The sequence below is a fragment of the Callionymus lyra genome, chromosome 5 (genome assembly GCF_982586985.1).
Source record: "Callionymus lyra chromosome 5, fCalLyr1.hap1.1, whole genome shotgun sequence".
Classification (NCBI taxonomy): domain Eukaryota; kingdom Metazoa; phylum Chordata; class Actinopteri; order Syngnathiformes; family Callionymidae; genus Callionymus; species Callionymus lyra.
Genome location: NC_141822.1, coordinates 12858495 through 12879230, shown reverse-complemented (window position 1 = coordinate 12879230; position 20736 = coordinate 12858495). Strand labels below are relative to the sequence as shown.

Below are 20736 nucleotides of genomic sequence, written 5' to 3'. Positions count from 1 at the left end.
TTTATATATTAAAAAAAAGGTAAACGTTTGGTTGTTATGTCTTTCATATTTAGTTTGTTCACTAAACAATAAGCTATACTCTTGGTATTTTATTTAATTATTAACTTATGAAATTGAACCTGCATGTAACTATCCTTTATTAAAGGAAATTATTTAACTTTGGCTTCCGTGAGATAAATTGCCTATTTTATTTAAGGTTACCGTTTAGCCTGTTGGGAGCCGTTATACTTTCAATCTGTTAAAGATTGTGTTATTGACAGTGTTACTCAGTTGTCTTTAGGATTGAATAGTTGTTTGCGTTGTGCCTGCTCAGGCTTCTTGGTTGTTTCTCATTAAGAGTTTGTCTTAATTGATGCCATTTCATAGTTCTTTTGTTTCCCAGATCATGTAGCCAGTAGCACTCATCGTAACTAAATCAAATGTACAGCTAGTTTACTGTATGTGATCGGCTCTCATGGCCTAACTGGAGAATTCCTACACCTTACCCATCCACTGCAGTTTGGGGCAATATATAGTGTTTGATAGACAATTAAAAACGCCAATTTGCACTTGTTTTTAAACACAAAACCCCTGTTTTTACTCTGATAAAGAGTTTATATCTAAATATGTGTATTGTGTTTGAACTTTCCTTCTTGAATTATCTCTTGGACTTTTTGTTTTACATTTTCTTTTTCTCAAAAAATCTCACCAGGATCTTATTGAATGATCTCTTGTTATTTTTTTTCTTCCTGGTATAACTAGGCAAGATTAAACTAGAAGGATCATAAGAACAATTGAAAAATGTATCTTTATTAAAGATGGTCCTTAATAATTATGGCCAAAGAGTTCTGATTCTGGTTAAGTCAAATGTCTATATCGATTGGTTTGTCTGGTTAAACAAGGTTATGTTAATATTGGTTGTTTGGTCTTCAAATTAGGACGTATTTACTTAGTTATGGTCAACTGATGGGTGTGAGTCGACACTTGAGGGGATAATGAACACTTGTCAAATGACACTTGTCAAATGACACTTGTCCCGGGGAAACACCGCCAACACTCCCTCCGACCAATCACGTGACTTTTCATCTCGGAAGTGAAGACGTTTCAAAGTTTGTTAAAGGAAGAAACACACAAAAATTAAATAAAAAATAAAACTTTTTAATGTTTTTTTTTCAGTATAGTTAACATCAAGAATAAATAACTCAATATCTACAAGAACTATTCACAGTGTTTTTTGTTTTTTTTTGTACATCATTTACATTTTACATTCTTTTTATAAACATGTTTTTTTTACAATTTTAAACTTTTTTTTGACACTTGGTCATTTTTTTTCTTTTGCTCCCGTCAACATTCTCTGGACATTTGTAAAACACGTACGCACACACTACATCCTAGAAATTGGCAACTTGAATTTATACCAGTACCACACACACACACACACACACACACACACACACTCACAAACATGTCCACAAGCACCCGTCATATATTGACGCTAAATGTGGGTCATCTCGTTCTTCTGCCATGCTTCAACACAAACATCGACTCCCGTCTGACCCATAACACTAAAAAAACCAAACTGTGCAAATTAAATATGAGTACAGAAGGTGAGAGCAGCTCGGTTTTCACACCGGCGATGGACAGAGGTACGAGTTCACCATAGAGGATGCTTGGAAATCCTGCTGCTCTCACCTTCTGTACACGAGTAAACCTTCTCTTGGTAGATCAACAGATCAGCTTAATAACAGTCGAACATCTTTTTTGAAAAAGCACCGTACGATCCAATGGTTTGTGCTCTGACACTCGGCAGCGTTTCGATTCGAGCTGCTCTTCTGGAATGTGACTATGAACATGCAGTCATCTAGATAAAAGGGATAAAAGAAAAGAGTTTGCTCCTCTGTGCCCGCCCTTAACCGGGGGGGTTGATTCAAGATAGATAAACAGGCGAGGAAGGTCTCGGGGAGCTCAGGCACGATGGCGTTTTGCAGCATCAGATGCAGAAATGATGGCGGTGTTTTTGGCGTCTTAGGTGCTCGGGGAAGAAATGGCCTTCGGCGTCGCTGCCCAACGAGCTGCTGAGAGACTCTTCGCCGGAGCTCATGCCGTCTTCTGACGAGTCCTCACTGGAAGACACGGAAGAAAGACGGTTTTAGATTCATGTTCACGTTGACAGATTGAACTGGTCCAGCAATTATCTAACCAACAAAACTGCATTTCAAAGCTTGTATGTTTGGAATGTTTTAACCATTGTGTTGGTTTGTACCTGTCTGTAGAGGTGAGTTAATCTCTTTAATGTTTAATTTTAATAATTACTTTAGTGTTGTCATCTATCACACTTGACAGTTTCCTTTTTCTTATTCTTGTTTTTGGTAACAAATGACAAGTATGAGTATAATCTTCATATTAATTTGTTAACTTTTACCTACAGTTGAACTATTAATATAGGCGAGGTTTTAACGTCACATTTCTCCGTCAGTTCAATGACACATTAAACGTATCAGACAGTCGTCAGACACTGTGTTCCAGATAACTGATGTAACACTGAGTCAGACACGTCAGTGGAGGGAAGTTAACGTTTAAACAGCTGACTTCACATTTCAACACACACCTCGACAAGCTGTTGTAACAAGCGACTACTCTGACATCACGGAAACTTGTGTGTCAGTGGGGCGTGAGCGGTGACCGTCTATACGTCAGGAGGCGGGTCTGCTACCAACCTTCATGACGACGACTTCTGAATCGCGAGCTACGACTGGCATTTCCAAACTGATGTAACACGGTTTCGTGAAATGATTCCTCTCACCTCTCGTTCCAACAGCACTCCGGGATGGTGGGAAGCTCGGGGACGCTACGGTGGCAGCTGTGCAGGTTCTGGGCAGTTCGTCTGGACACGATCCACTGCAATCTCTTGTGGTTGGGCTTGTTGCACTCCGGGGAAGCGTAGTCCAGCAGACAGCGAGCGACACGCTCGCTCCACAGCAGCAGCTCGCCGTCAGAGATCTGTAATCAGAACAGAAAATACTGTGGTTTAAATGATGCGTTATGATCCATAAACACAAAGAATTTCCACTATAGATAATAAGTTTGTAACTGAAGGTTAAGTCGCATCCATTTTTGTGGTGAACAGGAAACAACATTTCATTTATGCTTTAACTTCCTGGTTGAAGGGAAGGAAAACTGAGTTTGGAAATGACTATTTATTTAATTAAAAAGGTGGATTTCAGAAAAAGCGATCAAGAAGTCTTTACCTTCAAGTGTCTCTGGATGTTATAGGCGATCTCCAACATGTCCTCGGACTGGATGGTTTGGATCTCTTGTCTCAGGAGAGACAGGGCGAGAATGGACGGCTGGATAAACGGGACGAAAATACAGAATGTTAGTCTTCAAGATGAGATAAACAGATTTTTTTTTAACTATTACCTTTGCTTTGGAGAAGGAGATGCGGCACAGGCAGGCCTTTAGCTGAGCCTCCAGCTTCTCAAGATTCAGAGTCTTCTTCCTGTTGAAACAAAAACCGAGCGCCAGTCAACATCAGGAATTCAAACCCATATCAACAGTGACGGTGATGGTTGCGTCTGGAGAAGGGGGGCGGGAGGGGGGGGGGGCTGTAAAAGGGGGCAGCAGGGCGAGGTTATCTCTGGGACCGCGTTATGTAAGGACAGTAGTCTGCTGCCAGTGGCAGTCAACAAATCATATCAGCGAAGTCAGCTGGCCTCAACATGTTTATTATGGACATGGTTGCCATGGCGCTACTTGGCGCGACCCGTCGACGAAGTTATTAAACTGTGCTCACTGTACTTTAACCCTCACCTCTCTGTGGCGTGCGTCTGCGCGATGCGATCGTACAGGTGCAGGAAGGTTAAGGCAGTGACGGCTTTGGACTTGTAGTCGAGCTTGTCCGCGATGATCTTCTCCATGCGGGAGAGGTCGGACACGGTGAAGCGACACTGGCCGATCCGGATGAGCTCGTCGGTGGGCCTGAGGTCGCACTCCTCCTCCGTCTCTTTGGCGGCCATGTGAAGGCAGCTGAGGCTGACGCAGGACAGGTGCTTTGGCTGGATCTGGAGGCGAAAGAAGATTCAGTCATCGATATACTTTGTGTTTTCAGTGCTAACCGGGAAGCAGTATTTACCCGCATCATGGCCAGGAATCTGTCCAAGAGGTTGACGGCCAGAACGAAGGTCTGTGTGGTGTATCCGAAAAAGCTGTTGAGGCTCCACAGATCCTCCACTTTGGCGTCCCTGCATTTGGCAGATATGCGGCTTTCATCCTGAAACGGAAATTATTGTTACAAGCTTGTCGCACACACACACACACGCACACACAACTTTAAATTAAAAATGCTTTCATCACTCTTACCTGGCTCGACGACTCGATGAGGCTGAGCCCCGTTTCCTTCGGGAGGTAATGGACCTCCTGGTCGTAATTTTGCCTCAACTCCTTCATCAGCTTATAGGCATCCATTTCTGCTGGCACTTTGACTTGTATTACTGCAAAGAAAACATGGTAATTGTTCACTAAAAAACACATTTTTTAATACCCTAATAATTAGGTTATCATCAATCATTAAATATTACGCGACGTATCAAATACAGTTATACAATCTGTTGAACCCTGGTATAAATAAACAAGTCTTCTTGTCCAGCTCAAGCTATGTAGACGACATTCCTGGCCTACATTTGCACTCGGCACTAGCAGGGTCTCACTGCACCGCCCCCTTCTCAGCTGGGCTACGGTGTCGGGTTTCTGAGGGTAGACGCCTTCTACGTGACTTCAACGAAAACAACAAGCCTTCCCCAAGGTTAAAGCCGTCAATAAATAACCGAATGTGGCGAAATATATAACCTAGTCGACGAGGAAACTGTGTTTTTTTTGTTAAGCTTCTAGCTAGCTAGCTAGGTGGCTAACAACCGCAGCTAACTAGCTTTTTTTTAAATCCTCTGAAGCAGAGCGGGGGAGGGGCTGTTTTCTACTACAACATCTTAAATAATTCATGCAAACACGATCGAACACGAAATAAAACATTATTTACCGAAAGGTTTTTAATGAATAAACAGTGATTTCTTAGTGTATTAAACGAAAAATGCATGTCCTACTGTTATTACTGTATAAAAACAGGTCAAGGGGGGGCTTGTCTTTGACAGAAACCAAGGAAACAAACAAGCTGTCATTTTTGTTTTAAATAAATCATTTAAAAACAAAACCATCCTTAATTTACTGACTTATTTTACAACGATTATAAGGATACACACAAAAATAAAAAGGATTATTTCCTGGTACATAAGAAACATCGATACAAAAGAAAAGAATCGTCCTTCATTTTTACGTTTAAACAAACACTTTTATGAAATATATAATGTTAATGTTGTGCTAATATTTGTCGATTATTTGAGTTTTTAAGGTAAATCACAGGCGAAAACATATATCCCCATTTTTTTTTTTTATTGAACAAGATCAAGCGTTCTAATTCAAAACCAGTGTATTAAAATGTTACCATAAATGTAAAGTAATAAGTCTGGTCAGTAAAAGAAAGGTATAAAAAGTACCTGTTCTTGTCCGGTTTAAATCCACATATCGCTTGTTTCTACACCAGGACGGATCCCTTCGTTCTCTCTGGGCTTCTTTCTCTTTTCTCTCTTTTGTTGACGTTCATACGCACACGCCCCTGCATTGACGTCACGCACCAGTGGCCAATCACAGGCGTCCAGCCGAGATCCGCAGCCTCACTTGAGTCGCTCGTTCGTCGGAAAATTGACAAAACTATCATAAAAACATCAATTCGTCATATATTTAACTGTTAATTTTTAATATTTAATGTCAAATAAGGGGGTAGATCTAAAAAAAGCGCCTTGTTTAGTTCAGTCCTAATAAACTGTGGTTTTCGGATTGATGTTTTAATTGACCAATAGCAGCGCCGGAGGTTGACAGGTTCAAATAGACCGCCCAAAATGAGACGATATGATTGGCTGGAGGCGCTGACGTCATTCGTATTAGGTATTGCCCTTTAGGCACCGTTTTTCACGGCAGACAAAAGCAGAACTAACCCTGTGTCACTGAGCTCACGCAACTTAAAAAATGAAGGAACTGACGCAATAAAAACAGATCTTAATTGTTTACCTGAATTCAAGGTGCTTCCCGATCATCAACTACAGTGAAATTGCATGTAATAACTACCGGTAATAAGTTATATTATGAGTGAAACTTTTTTATTGAAAATTATGAAATTTTTACTGAATATTTTTCTTTTTTATTAAGAGAATGTTCTTTTGACTGAAGCAGATTTTGTTTTGATTGAATAATAAGGAAATAAAACTACATCCGTACAGTCTCTGACAGAAAATACATCATTTGTGGGTCATAAACAGGTTATTTTGAAATACAAAAATCTCTAAAATTGCAACATTAGTTTAAAAAATAAGAAGAAGAAGTACAGTTACATGAAAATGCAAGAGTTTTCCAACTTTTGATTAAAAATAAGGTGGTATCTTGAATGTGACAGTAATTTAAAATGTAAGATATTTGTACAGCTTTACCCCTTATCAATCTTGGGGTCAGTGTATCTGGTCCTCTGGAAGAAAAAAAAACTTTATTTAAAACAAAATGGCCGGCTTAATTTCTCTAGTTGTATTGTTTCCTGTTTCATAGTCATATACTGTATGTAATGACCTTCACAGGACACCTCCTGCTCAAAAGTTGTTTTGTTTTTAATCTTTTATAAGTGTATAATGCTGTTATAAAACAGTGATGATATACAAAGTTAATGGTTATTGTTCTGTTGCTCTGTTGGTAAGTGCAAAGGTTTTATTTTCACTTTGCGTTGTTTACAAGTATTTGGGGTAGTTAAAGTTTTAATTCTTCTTTCACTTTCGAAATGAATGGATCAAAATGAGTTTCTTGGTTCTAGAATGACGGCAACACATCAGCACATCATACATACAAGAGTAACATTTGGAGTTGTTTTTTAGGCATGTTCAGCTAAAGGTAATAGACGAAGAAGAATTAACACATACATTATAAACATTTTTTCACGTTTTTGATAGAAGCAACTTTGTTTTAGATTAAATAATAAAGAAATGAAACCACCTCCAAACAACCTGTGTCAAAATATACATTATTTTTGGACATTTTGAAAAAAAAAAATATATATATATATATATATATATTATATATATATACTGTATATATATATATATAAAAGCTCTAGTTTTTTAGATTTCTTTAGATCTTTTCACTGTAGCGTCCCCAAGCTTCCCACCATCCGAGAGTGCTGTTGGAACGAGAGGTAAGAGGAATCATTTCACAAACCATATTACATCAGTGTGGAAATGCAAGTACATCTTTGGATTATGTTTTACTGTCAGCTGTGGGGTTCCCCAGGGCTCCGTGCTCGGTCCAACCTTCTTCACCATCTACATGCTCCCCCTCGGGTGTGTCGTCAGCAGGCATTAAACCAACTTTCACTGCTATGCTGACGACACACAACTCTATCTCAAGGTCGTCGCCCCCCCCCCCCCCTCTGGGCCCCCCATCTGCCACTGTTGCTCGTCTCAGCTCCTGGCCGGAGGAGATAAACACATGGATCAGTCAAAACTTCCTGCAGCTGTATGGCTCAAAAACAGAAGCCATCCAAACCAGTACTCCTCAACAACTTCGGTCCTCCCCCATAAACTCAGTCTTACTTTTTCGGACGCCACATTCCCCTTCTCTCCCTCTGTTACCAACCACAACAACCATGTCACCCACATCTGTAGAAACTCCTTCTTTAACCTCCGTAATATCTCAAAACTCCGTCCCTTCCTCTCCCTTCCAGCTGCAGAGAAGCTAGTCCATGCCTTTGTCTCCTCCGGGTTGGATTTCTGTAATGCACTCCTGGTTGGGATCTCTTGCAGGAGCCTCCAAAAGCTCCAGTATGTTCAGAACAGCACTGCCAGGGTCCTGATGAGGGTGTGGAAGTACGAGCACATCACCCCCATCCTCTACTCCCTTCACTGGCTCCCCATCTCCACCCACATTGAATATAAGGTCCTCCTGCAAACCCACCACTGTGATGCCCCCACATACCTCACTGACCTCCTCACACCTCAGCCAGGACCCGGTCAGGCCACCACCCAGGACCCAGTACATGGCTCAAGACCATGGGGGACAGAGCTTTCCAAGCTGCTGCTCCTCGTCTGTGAGATACCCTTCTGGACCACCTCAGGGCTCCACAGACGGAGGATAAAATATATTATTATTATTATTGTTTTGACCTCCATGTTTTATATTCTGTTTCCAGGTTCCCTGTTGTTTCCAGTTTATTTCCCTGGTTTGATAGATGTTTTAAATTGGGTTCATTTAGAGATTTTGGACTCTGGTTTTCTCTTTTGTATTTGTTGCGTGGACTTGTTTTTTATTAAATATGTTGTTCATTCCAACTGAAGGTAAGTAATTTATATTTAGAGCGCTTTTCCAGACCAGGGTCATAAAGCACTTAAACAATTAAAACAATACTGAATAAAATATATACTTAAAGGGTCAAGAAAACACCGAGACAAACACAGGAGTTCCAGAAAATCAAGGAAAAGCCTGAACAAATAAAAATGTCTTAAGATGTTTCTCAAACACAGAGAGACGAAGATCGTTCCAAAGCTTAGGAGCAACAGCCTGGAACTGAGAAAGTTGGTCTGCTGGTTACACTCACCTGCACTTATAGGTCATCCTTGTATATATCTTGACATTATTGTACGATACAACATTGATGACACAGTTTATGATTCTCCTACTTTGTTTTAGTGAAGACGTTTTGTTGCCACTTTGCCTTGTTTGGCATAATGTATTGGGATAATAAAAACCCTTATTGTCCTTGCTTTCGATATGAATGGGTCGTGAGTGATTTCTTTTTTATGGAAATGACGGCTTTAAACAGCACATCACGAGAGTCACCTTTGGGGTGGAGTTCATTTCAGGCATGTCTAAGGAAGGTGGTCTCAAACTTAGAGGGCCATTTGCGGCCTCTGACCCCCCCCCTACCAGTTGAGTTTGAGAACCCTAAGGTAAGGCAATGGACGAATATATATATATACTGTAAAATTGACATTGTATAAAGTGACTAGTTTATTAAAACTTGTGTAAACTGTATAGTTTGAAGTGTATTCACGTTATTTTGGCAATGTTAATCTGAAAAATTTATTAAATAAAAACAATGATTCACTATAATTATTTGATAACGGGTTAAAATACATATTTATAAAAATTCAAGTGTTTTTAATTGTTTTTAATAAAACACCAGTCTAAATTGTTCACTAAAATAAAGTTATTTTATAACGTATCTTACGAGGTGTTCGGTTCGTCTTTCCGCTGCTCCTGGCGTGGGCGGAGCTTACGTCCTTCGCTCTCCTCCCCCCCTCAGTCCACTCTGCGGAAGTAGACGTTCGTCGTCTATATTCCGTTCTTTTATTTTTATAATTTGCCACCAACCCAACCAAGATGGACGACTAAACGAAAGAGCGGACCCCAACACCCCTTTTTATCATCCTAAGACCGAGTGGACCGGATGAAATCCATCTGTGGTTTTCTCCGCTTCGCAGGGGAGGTACGACGGCTCGGGGCTACTTGCTAGCTTACATGTCTCAGCCATTTAGAAACACTTCTGTCACCGTACGAGCGATTTAAAGCGTAGAAACACGATGCCAGGCAAACAAAGAGGAAACGTAGACACTAAATGTAAACTGAAAATGCTCAAATATCATTTTAACTGTGTGTCCTGGCTTCGGTTTAATGCTTTCCTATTGCTTTAAATGTAACATATTCGGTGAACGCATGAAGCGCACCTGTGTTAGATAGAAGACGATTAAAATGAAAGTTGAAATTGAATGGAACTAAAAAATGGATTTGATGGTTTCGAACCTGTTGTGGAATCTGTTTTAAACAATACATTCACAATAGCTGAGCAGAACCTCGAGGTGTATGTTTGTGTTATTGTATCTTAAATTATTACGTCACAAGCTATGATTCTATTCCAGTTGAAAATATTGCAACCTTGTGAGAAATGTATTCAAGATTAAATGTATTCTTTTCAGGTTTGTTAGGTCATCTTCTCCCGAGTAGCAAAGTCTTTGTTGTCCTCCTGAGTATTTTATTTTATTGTATTTCTTTCACCAGCTGGTCGTGACTTATAACTCGTTGACATCATTGGAACATGACTTCAGGAAAGACTATCTGTCCAAGTCATGTGTTTTATGTATATTATATAATTGGAAACTTCAATTTTCCCTTCGATTTAATATCCCAAATATTCTGCCTGAATCCTTTTTTTTAAATAATAAACAAATATCTTAGTTTGTGAAGATTTGTGAGAGTTAGAAGATAATGGAAATTCTATCGATTCAATAAGGATTCGTAACTTTGCATTAATGTCCTCAATGCAAGGAACGAACAAAAATAAATGTGTCTTGGAAGTTGCAGACACAACCAGGTCACACACACAAAGAAAAACATGCTAGTATTTCAGTAATAGCCATAGTTAAATAGAAACCTGAGCAATCGTCCAAAATCCTTTTTTTTAATAGAAGATGAAAAAGACAATATATGATGAATTCATGTCCTATATTAACAAATGCTATTGAGGGAAACCGTAAACAATAACTACTCCCTCTATTTATAGTTGTTTTTCAATTTAAGTTAAATTCAAATGATTTCATGAATAATAGTGTTTCTGTAACCCTTGTATCTGTTGTGTACTCTGCAGGTAGCTGTATCCAGTGGCGAGGTAGGCTCGATCAGGGTAGGACACCATGAAGTGGACCGAACCCTGGGGACCCCAGAAGCTGTCTTTTCTTCTAGAAAAGGCAGCTTCTAGGGAAGCCACCATGTGGAAGGCATATGCGCCAAAGAAGCCTTCCACACTGGTAAGTGGCCCCTCATTTTTTAAGTTGATGTTCGTCTTAAAACTGTGATGAACAGAACGAAAGAAGAGACTATAGAGGAGTAACCATCGACTATGATTGATTTGGAGTGGGGGGTATAATCTTGATGGTGATAATTAAACATACTACATATTAGGGGTGTGAGGAAAAAATTGATACACTTGTATATATCGCCACTTTTTTTCAAGGTACCGTATCATTCAAAATAATTTATTGAATTAGATACTTTATTGATCCCTGGTGGAGAAATTATATATATATATATATATATATATATATTTAAAAAAAAAAAGAGAAATCCGTGGGGGTCTTTCCAATCATATTTCAGTGTTTATTATATTTATTTTATGGTTTATGTTTCAATAAAGTGTATATAAAATGTTTAGTTGCAATGAAAATGCAAATATTATATGCGCTTGTCCAGTTTGGTGTTGCAATTAAACTCCATAGCTAAAGGAACAATAAAATCGCGCTGGATCCCAGTGATGACTGAGGACGAGAGGATACAGTCGACTCCAGTAGCTTTTAAAGATGATATCTGGACATAATTTGGATTTTGGTTCTGTAAATTCAACCAAGTGTGGAACAATCAATTTGTCTCTAAAATTCAGGGTCCCCTTAAAATCATTTAAAAGCGCTTCGAAATATATTTAGATATTTAATTGTATCGTAAGATGAATATATTGTATTGCGAGATAAGTATAATGCGACAGCACTACTACACATCCCTGTTTAATACAAAGATTTTCACTTTTGTTTTTAACGACCCCAATGTTGACAGTTGAACCGCTTTTTTGTTTACATGCCACTATTAAAACTTGAAAATCGAGCTTTCCCTCCTTGAAACACAACACCTATTAATGTTTGTTTTACCAGGTCAGAGTCTCAATGTAGGTTGCTTAGCTGCAGCAGGAAGTTCTCACAGAGGATTTAAGCTAAGTTGACATGAAGACGTCAATCGCATTTGAGTTTAGGAGTTTAGGTTGAAGAAAATACACGTATAGTCCAGTAGTAGATGATTGAGGATAGAACTTCTAATTTTAAAAAGTGTTAATGGATATCATTAAAAATACACAAACACACTCCTACATACAATTTCTCGATCTAATCCTGTATGTTTTTGGACTTTGGGAGAAGGCTGGAGTGCCAGGAGTAAACCCACACAAGCATAGGGAGATGAAACAATATCCACAAAGAAAGGTTTGCCAAAAGCCAGCAACCTTTAAGGTGGTCTTGCTAAATGTTAAACCGCTGTATGTCAATTATGTATTTTTATTTGTTTTTAATACCAGGAAAACTCGCTGTTGATTAGTGTTTAATGTCCTTTTAAGTTACCAATTGACAAGGAGTTGGCATTGTTAACATGAGGTCGCATAATAAAACAAAGATAACATGGACTCATGACTCCGTTGGTTTCTTCCTGGTGACGTGCCACAGGGCATGTCCTCACATGATCTCACTTGTTTTTGTCACATTATCCCCATTCTTTATCTAATACCCCTTGACAAGTTGTTTTTGTGTAGTGCTTTCCAAACAACGACACTCTTATCACTTTATTGTTGAATTGATACTGACATCAGTTATATTATCATTAACAACACATTTAATACTTGGGTTTTTTCTTATTGACACAACAAAGTGAAACCTCAATCATCTTTAAAGAAAACATCTAAAGTTGTAATCCTTCAAATAACACCCTTGACCGAGATATAATCTCAGCTGTTACGGCTTCTCCAGCGATATGCGAGGGTAAAGATCTGAACCTGCGTTGGACTTTATCAGGGGAATTTTGATTCAGATACTTTTAGTTTCGACTGTGACAGAAGGGAATTCCAGAACCCTGACTAAACAACAAGGAAATTATACCAACCCCAGATTCAAAGCCTTTTTAATCCATCATGTTGATCACCTCAATGAAAAGAATCAATTTTACATAGTATGAGTGTACGACATACCCAGTCGTTTATCCTCCGCCAACTATTGTCCTTTAATCCAAGAGAATTCTAAACGCCTCAACCCAGTTTGAGTCATGGCTCCAGCAGTTGCATTTAAAAAAAATGGATAAAACTTAATTGATTTAAAGTGGAGACTATATTTCTAACTGAGAGGTTGCATCAAATACTGCTGTTAATCTGTTAATTTTGTGTTTGACTCAGAAATCTTGACCTTAACTGGTCTATTACTTCTGTTTAAAGTCATGGACAGATATAAGTGGATTTAGCAGAGTCGGCACTATGTCGCCTGAGGTCAATGAGGCGGTGGGTGTCGACTGTTGTGTAAACATATACCTTTGATGTGTTCCTAAAAGTGGACGTTAATGTTTACAGTAACAGTTTTTTAATGATTTGTGTTGAGGGAAATGATCATGTGAGGATTGATTTTTCACCGGCTCTTTCATTTCTCAGCCTGGGATGAATGGCGTGAACTATTGTAAGATCCAGAGAAATCATGACCGCTCCTAAATACAAGCTCGTGTAGAGACGTGTACAAAACAAGATACACTTACAAGCGAAATGAATAACCAACTGACTGAGGCTTTGGACTTAAATAAATGAACCATAAGCTACTACTTTACCCTTAACAAGGGTCAAAGTTCAGTAAAGAATCGAGAATTAACTTTACTTTTCCATTTTATTCAAAGTGCCAATTCAAAACAGATTCATCTCAAGACTCTTCACAGTTCAAATGACATTATGCAACACTCGTAATGGGAATTAACTTGAGCAGAACTTGTGTAGACAGTCGTCTGGCTGGGAAACGAGGGAATGACGTCTATAAATGTATCCCTTAATTCAACACAAGCACTTGTCTTATTGCAGTCATTGAAACAATGGGCTTCAATGATAAATCATAAGATTCATTTACTTATTCTGGAATTCAAACAAAGAACATTTTGCTTATGTCGCAGTAATGCATAATAATAATAATAAATAAATAAATAATAATCCTTTGCTGATTTGTGTCCAGTTTAAGAACCATCAGAAAGTGGAACAGTTGTTTTTAGGCTTGACTGGGCCGAGGGCTTCAAATTGCAGTTCATTTGGAAAAGGTGGCCTTCCAAACTGTGACCTTTGACCTTTTTTTAGACATACAAGCTGGTTGCTTTACCAACGCGTAAGTTGAACGACCGGGTAGAACGACTGCTCAGGCCTCGATATGAACTGAAAGTTAAGTTTCTGGTCATTTGGTTGGTAAAGGTCAGTCACACATTTGTAGAAACAGTTGTTTTTGTTTGTTTACTCGGTCTCTCCTGTAGCCGCCCACGCCGTCTGTAAAGGAAAAGTGAAACCCAGCTCAGGTTTATAACCAGGTCTGGTGATCTAAATGATCCGCTGAAACACTTAACATTTGTATAATTGTTTTAGGGATTGTTTCGAAATGAATAAAGAATAAACCCTGTAACTATAAACCTTCAGGGTTCATAATCGATGCTGCAGTATAAAGTATTACATAACCTGGAGAAAAGAAAAGCCACAAACCAAACACAGCAGGTTTGTTCACATAATCATTTGACTGCTGGAAATCAACTTCTGCCAATTCTTACGAGGTAAACAAATGGAATTCCAAGAATATCTTACCACACCTTTTTTCCCTTTTGTATTCAGCTGTTCCTCTCATTAGTGGACATTTGTCAGTGAGATTCCACTCGTCCTTCCAGCAAGTATGTGAGAGGATCAGATCCACTCCTGTCTCTGTCTGCGTCTGCAAGGCATGAATGTTTCCCTGAAGTAGAGCCGTTGACGGTCAATGTTTGTCGACTCTTATTTTTTATGAACTGGTTCGGAATTGGTTTAGTGAGTTTACATTTCATTTAATACATAATTTAGTTCACCTTAATAGTCATAAAACATGGAAAGAATTTTATGGATAACCTTTTTTGTTTTTTTGCTCTCTTCAAGTTAGGGTTTGTATTGACAAGTAAATGGCGATATGATACGCATTAAGATACAGGGACAAAGATACGGTATTGTGTGAGTTATTGCGAACCTGTAGTAACAAGGATATATTTGTAGTATTGTCGAGTACTTGACTCTGGTGTTGCAGAATTTACAGACCACATGACTCTTAACAAAGTTGTAACTGTTTTCATTTGTTTTTAAACCAAAATACATCCAAACATCAGCTTTAAAATCTGCTGGAGTCGACTGTATCCTCTCGTCCTCAGTCATCGCCGGGATCTCGCTGTATTTCGTTGCTCCTTTAGCTGTGAAGGATGTAATCACTGCTGCCATATTTTAATCGATTCCGTGCTGTTGAATATCAATACAGTATGATGGAAATAGTATTGCCGTATCAATTTATATATTTATATAGACTATAACGCCTCTATTCTCCAGGATACAGACGTCTCCCCGGCCCAGCGGGATGAAGCAGTGCGCTGGCTGACGGAGCTCCATGGACGACTGCTGCTCTACCCAGAGACTCTGGTGTTAGCTGTCAGCATCCTGGACCGCTTCCTTGCTTCCATCAAGGTTAGTTCTTGAAGTATTATTCACAAAAACATGTTTTTAGGTGTCGATACAGTGCTCAGAGGATATTACATACTGTAGCTATTGAGCTATTTGTGTCTTTTAAGTTTGATTCAAATCCTATCATTTTGTTTTGGACGGTAAGATAAGTGATCATTCAAGGAACTATTTAATAATACAACCTCGAACCTGAAAGCTGGGAGTATGAAAGAATGTGGTTGTTGTGTTTATTGCTCGACTAACAGCTGACTGAGTCGTCATTGTTCTGCAAGAATGAACAGGGAGTGACCGGGCACTGTGTCCTGCTCAGTTGCACAGTCATAGTAGAAACTGTTCCTGGATTATCAAGAACGGGATGTGTTTGTCCCCTGATAACACTTTGTGTGTGTAGAGGTTTTGTGACTTTTCATTCATGAGAGTTAGACAAGTTTGTAGTTTCTTTGGTATTTTTAAACTTCTGCCATGAAGGGTCAAAAAATGTAACGGTTGCACGTCTGTTCCAAAGACAGTTTGTCAAGTTCACCTGTTTTAAATTCTTATTCTACTGGCTCAAAACATTTTCTCTACTCATTGAAGTAGTTCACAAGTCGAATAAGTTATTATAATTGTAATGATAATAATGGAATTAATACTGCAAAAGTTCCAATAAGTAATAGCAATAGTTTAGTTAATTTGTTTTGCTTTATGTTCCTTCCACCGCTCAACACTCCGACCCGTACTGCAGTGCATTCCACAATACCATCCTTGGTCACAGCATATATGAACATACGTGATGCTTTTTATAGAAGAAATATAATCCCAAGTTCATTTAAGGTAAGAACTTGGGGCCCTGTAAGTCATCCTTCCAAATAGTGCTACCACTTTCATCAGGTGTTTTTCTTAAACTTCAATTAACGCTTAACCCTTGGGTCAAGGTCAAAGACCTCCATTACTGCGTATGTATTTATGGAACCCGCGGAGGTCGTTCATCTTGACCCAGAGACAACACAAGGGTTAAAGGGTAAAAGTCATGCAGAACAAATTGTGTACAAATGGTACAAGAAGTTGTACGTCTTCTATTTTACTTTCTGTATTGCTATATTTACGAGGCCGCTACTTTGTCAGAGAAAAGTCTTATTTATTTATTTGATGGATTTATTTTTCCTCCAGGCCCGTCCAAAGTACCTGCGCTGCATCGCCATCGCCTGCTTCTTCCTCGCTGCGAAGACTTGTGAGGAGGATGAGGTGAACATTGTCAAGTATATTCTCTACAGTAAAGCAGGATCAGATGTTAAATACACTATAAACTGATTTCCATCTACACCACAAAGACAATGTTTAAGTTGACACCGGAGGTGATCTAACAAAAGGTGTATTTGTCTGCTCAGTGTGTTCCGTCTCTGAAGACGCTGGCGGACTCCAGCGGCTGTGGCTGTTCACCATCGGAGATCTTGAGGATGGAAAGGATCATCCTTGACAAACTCGACTGGGATCTGCACACATCCACGCCGCTGGACTTCCTGCAAATCGTACGTATAAACACTCTTGAAAGAGGAACATTAGCCAAGTTTAGAAACTTATAAACGATACACATCAGAGGCGCTCAGTGGGTCTTGAAGCAGAGATGGGAAATTACATTTCGTCGAGCTTAAATAAATGAGAGACTAGCAAAACTTTAATACTAGTGAAAACTTAAAAAATTAAAACTGATGAATAGAAAACTATATTTTCAGTTTTGATATCCTTGTTTATTTTTCTATACATTTTATTACAATATAAACCATATAAAGAAACTCTTTTAAATTCATTTTCACATTTATTTTGAGGAATAAAAAACACAAAAATAAAATCCTATCTTATCTGTCAGAAACTTTATCAGTAATGTATCAGAGACATTATCAGTTCTTTACTTTTTAGTCTGACCTCACGATACTTTCATGTTCCCCAGACCAGTCTAGAAAACAATTATTTCAGTCCAACAGGGACATCTAGTGGCAGAAGAACCTAAGACCGCGCCAGCATATTGAATTTGTTGAATTGAACTTGACTCACTATCTTGGTACTTTATCAACGTTACGCAGAAGAATATTAGCTGTAGAATGATTGCTTTTCTAAAATATTTCCACAGTACCACGCAATGGTCTTGTCTTGTCCTTCCGGACATCTGGACTCTGCTTTGGGAATGAACCGCTCTCAGCACCTCGCCCTCCTCACACGTCGTCTCTACCATTGTATGGCTGACAACACGCTCACACAGGTAACTCAAGCATGTTTCCTGTCTAATGGTTAGTGCTGAGCTATGACAACATCAATCGGTAGAGCTTGAGTTATAGGTTGAAGATTACAAGTCTGCACAACAGGGTCTTCGCAACTTCTGTTTGCAAACTTTTATGTCTGTACTTGGTTGTCGAAAACAAAGGCTTCAAACCGCTTGAACCAGACGACATTATGTTGCGTATTAATGTGAGAAACATGACGTTTTAATGTAAATAAAGTCGGTAGAAAGAGTCGATATAACCTGTGACTCCTAGACACAAGTCACAGGACTTAAGTTGTATAGTAATGTTGAACTATTACAGTTATATTGTTGTAGAACTAGAAGTCCATGTTAACCCTTTAAGGGTTTTGGTTATGGATACAGTTTAAAGTTTGCACAATAAAAAAATCAAGTAAATCGTAACACTGTTGAGGCATTTTTATTAATCGTAATGTTTTGATCCACAACCTTGTAAATCCAAATCTAATGAATTTTGTAAACTGGCCTCGATACCCAGTAATGATTCTATTCATCTCTTGTCGCAGCTGAGAGGATCCATGCTGGCGTTGGCCCTCATCACTCTGGACCTGGAGTCCCGCTGTCCTGACTGGTTGGCTCTCACCATCAAGCTTCTAAGGAAATCTCAGGTAATACACCGGTGACCGTTTCAACAATGTCATCGTCTTCATCAACGGTCTTTGTCTCTCAGATCGACACAGCTGAGCTGATTCACAGTCGAGAGCTTGTAGCTTGTAGTCTGTCCATGCCGAGAGCTTCTCTGCCCCCGAACGCCGTCTACATCTACCAGCACCAACTGCAGCGTCCGGTCCAGGAAGGGACCATCATCGCCTCCATGGAGTCTCTCCGGAGCGAAGCCGCCATCTCTGCCACCACAGACCAGCCACAGACATGTGTCGGCGCCGAGGGCCCCCAGAGTTGTCAGATCAGTCTCCCGGCTCTTCTCTCTCCACCACAGCAGCACAGGCATCCCAACCACCTGCAGAAGGTCTCGCTGCGCTGCAAAGCCTCCACCAAGCGCAAGGTACTGTTTCCACCATCTCTCACGGATTTTAGTTCATGAAAAGCAGTGATGTGTTGATGAAGCTTCATGAGGATTCCTCCTTATTTTTTTAGGCAACAAAAATGTTTGATGTACATTATTTGGTTTAGAGCAACTTCTTTGCAACAAAACCCTCATTATTTTTAAGACAAAAGCGCCGAAATAAGTTGCTCTGAAAATAAGATGTTACATGAAGCTTCATCTACTTATAACGAGTGAAAACATGTCGACAAACAGGGAACAACTGATGCATAAAAAGTCTTAAAAGGCCTTCAATTCATGAATAAAAAATGATTGGTTTTAAAATGTCTTGAATCAAAATGTTAAAAGTATTGAACACACAATTTAAATAAGATATTATCCAATGTAATATATAGAATTTGCTGTCAAACTTATAATATACGGGAAACAGCTTATGTTGTGTAGGCATTGTTTAAAGTAAGTAAGTTATTTATAGAGCGTTTTTCCAGACCAGGGTCACAAAGCGCTTAAACAATCAAAACAATATTCAATAAAGTATATACTTTTAAGATCAAGATAACACTGATAACACAACAGGATTTCCAGAAAATCAAGGAAAAGCCTGAACAAATAAAAACGTCTTCAGTTGAATAAACGGCTTGCTTATTTAATATAAAATAAATAAAATAAAAATGCTCCCTACACTTACCCTATTACTCGTATTTTTCTTTAATTTTCAAATTTGCTTTATTGTCAAGTTGGTCTTACATTTAATTCAAAATATTAAACTTCTATAAGCTGTAGGATCCCTGATCCATATGCACAGAGTTGCTCTTCATTCCACATCATGACAGCTGTGTGTCCGTGGTCAGGTGGAGGAGATGGAGGTGGAAGACTTCTTCGACTGCATCAAGCGGCTGTACAACGAAGACGTCAGCTCAACATACAACATCACCGTCCGCGAGGGGCCAGAAGCACCGAATGGGGCCATCGCAGGAGAAGGAGGCGACGCCGGCGGCGTCCTGTCCCAGCAGGATGCCGGCTCGTCTCCCTGTCCGCCTCTGCGACCAGCTAGCGTCTCCTAGAGACCAAACAAAAAGAAAACCAACACCTCCTCTTCAAAAAGCACCCGAACGCTGAATTCATTCACCTCTCAACCCCAGTTTGATCAAGTCTTGATGTAAACACAGGTCAGTGATTCCAATTGCACAGGAAAAATAAAGTCAGGCAGCTCATGACGGTGGATGATTTCAGCGGGTCAGGTGTGTGGTGAAGGTACGACCGGATCGTCCGCCACCGTCTCCTGCAGCCAACAGAGCTACAAAAAAAAGTTAAACAAGAAAAATCCTAAAAACATGTTGCTAAAAACTTTATTTATTAAATTCTTTAAGTAGAAAAATGAAAAAAAAAAAAGTTAGTCCTCTTTTGTTTGTCATTATCTACGTCGTTCTCTTGAACTTGTTCTCATGTAGCTTAGAAGCCGTCCACCTTTTCTGCACGTTGACATTGATGTCATAACAAAATGTAGCTTCTTGCATCAAAGAAATACAAAAAAAAAATCTTTACTAGTATGTCCCACTGGATTTGTTGAGTTTACAAACAACTAATACATTTTTGACTTGTGTTTTAAACAGTTTTAATTCTAGATACCTCGGTGAGAACTTGATACTCAACCGGAGTCGTACTAATCTTGTGACGCCATGACAACATAAAACGGTCTTAGCGTCTGAAAACCAATCCTGGTCGTGTCGGTGTATTGACAATATCTTACTCTCAATGCTCTGTTTTCTTCGTCTACTTCTAAAATGCTCTGCTGCTTTGGCTGCGGGAGCTGCTGGGGGTCGCTCCAGGGGTCACTGAACTCAACACGAGACGAACCAATAAAAGTCGAGACTTCAACTCTCACTATGTGTTTGGTGTTTTTATCCACTGCAGCTGCATGTGATCAGTCAAGAAATCTGTATAAGGGAAGGGAATTCCAGGTATCTTAATTTTGTCACCACTCCATATGCCAGGAGGTCAATCACCTTGACCCGAGACAACACAAGGGATACCACAAACACATTTGTTTTCAGGCCTTCAGGTCACTTTGATCCAGAGACAACACAAGGTATACCACAAACATTT

General features: G+C 39.3%; 2 protein-coding genes and 1 pseudogene across 2 annotated transcripts; 2 read left to right on the top strand and 1 right to left on the bottom strand.

Annotated features, from left to right (window-relative positions):
* Nucleotides 1–1116: 1116 nt before the first annotated feature.
* On the bottom strand, nucleotides 1117–5638 carry ccng2 (cyclin G2). The gene is made up of 8 exons (XM_087791005.1): nucleotides 5526–5638; nucleotides 4339–4469; nucleotides 4112–4249; nucleotides 3790–4040; nucleotides 3400–3478; nucleotides 3228–3326; nucleotides 2783–2979; nucleotides 1117–2102 (listed from the first exon to the last, which is right to left on the bottom strand). Exons 2-8 carry the CDS (start codon nucleotides 4441–4443, stop codon nucleotides 1970–1972), a joined length of 1002 nt encoding a protein of 333 aa, XP_087647131.1. The 5' UTR covers nucleotides 4444–4469; nucleotides 5526–5638; the 3' UTR covers nucleotides 1117–1969.
* Nucleotides 5639–7304: 1666 nt separating this feature from the next.
* On the top strand, nucleotides 7305–9385 carry LOC148079433 (uncharacterized; annotated as a pseudogene).
* Nucleotides 9348–20514, top strand: ccni (cyclin I). The gene is made up of 9 exons (XM_087790981.1): nucleotides 9348–9550; nucleotides 10706–10865; nucleotides 15221–15355; nucleotides 16502–16576; nucleotides 16720–16860; nucleotides 17460–17588; nucleotides 18134–18235; nucleotides 18298–18630; nucleotides 19482–20514. Exons 2-9 carry the CDS (start codon nucleotides 10752–10754, stop codon nucleotides 19692–19694), a joined length of 1242 nt encoding a protein of 413 aa, XP_087647107.1. The 5' UTR covers nucleotides 9348–9550; nucleotides 10706–10751; the 3' UTR covers nucleotides 19695–20514.
* Nucleotides 20515–20736: the final 222 nt, after the last annotated feature.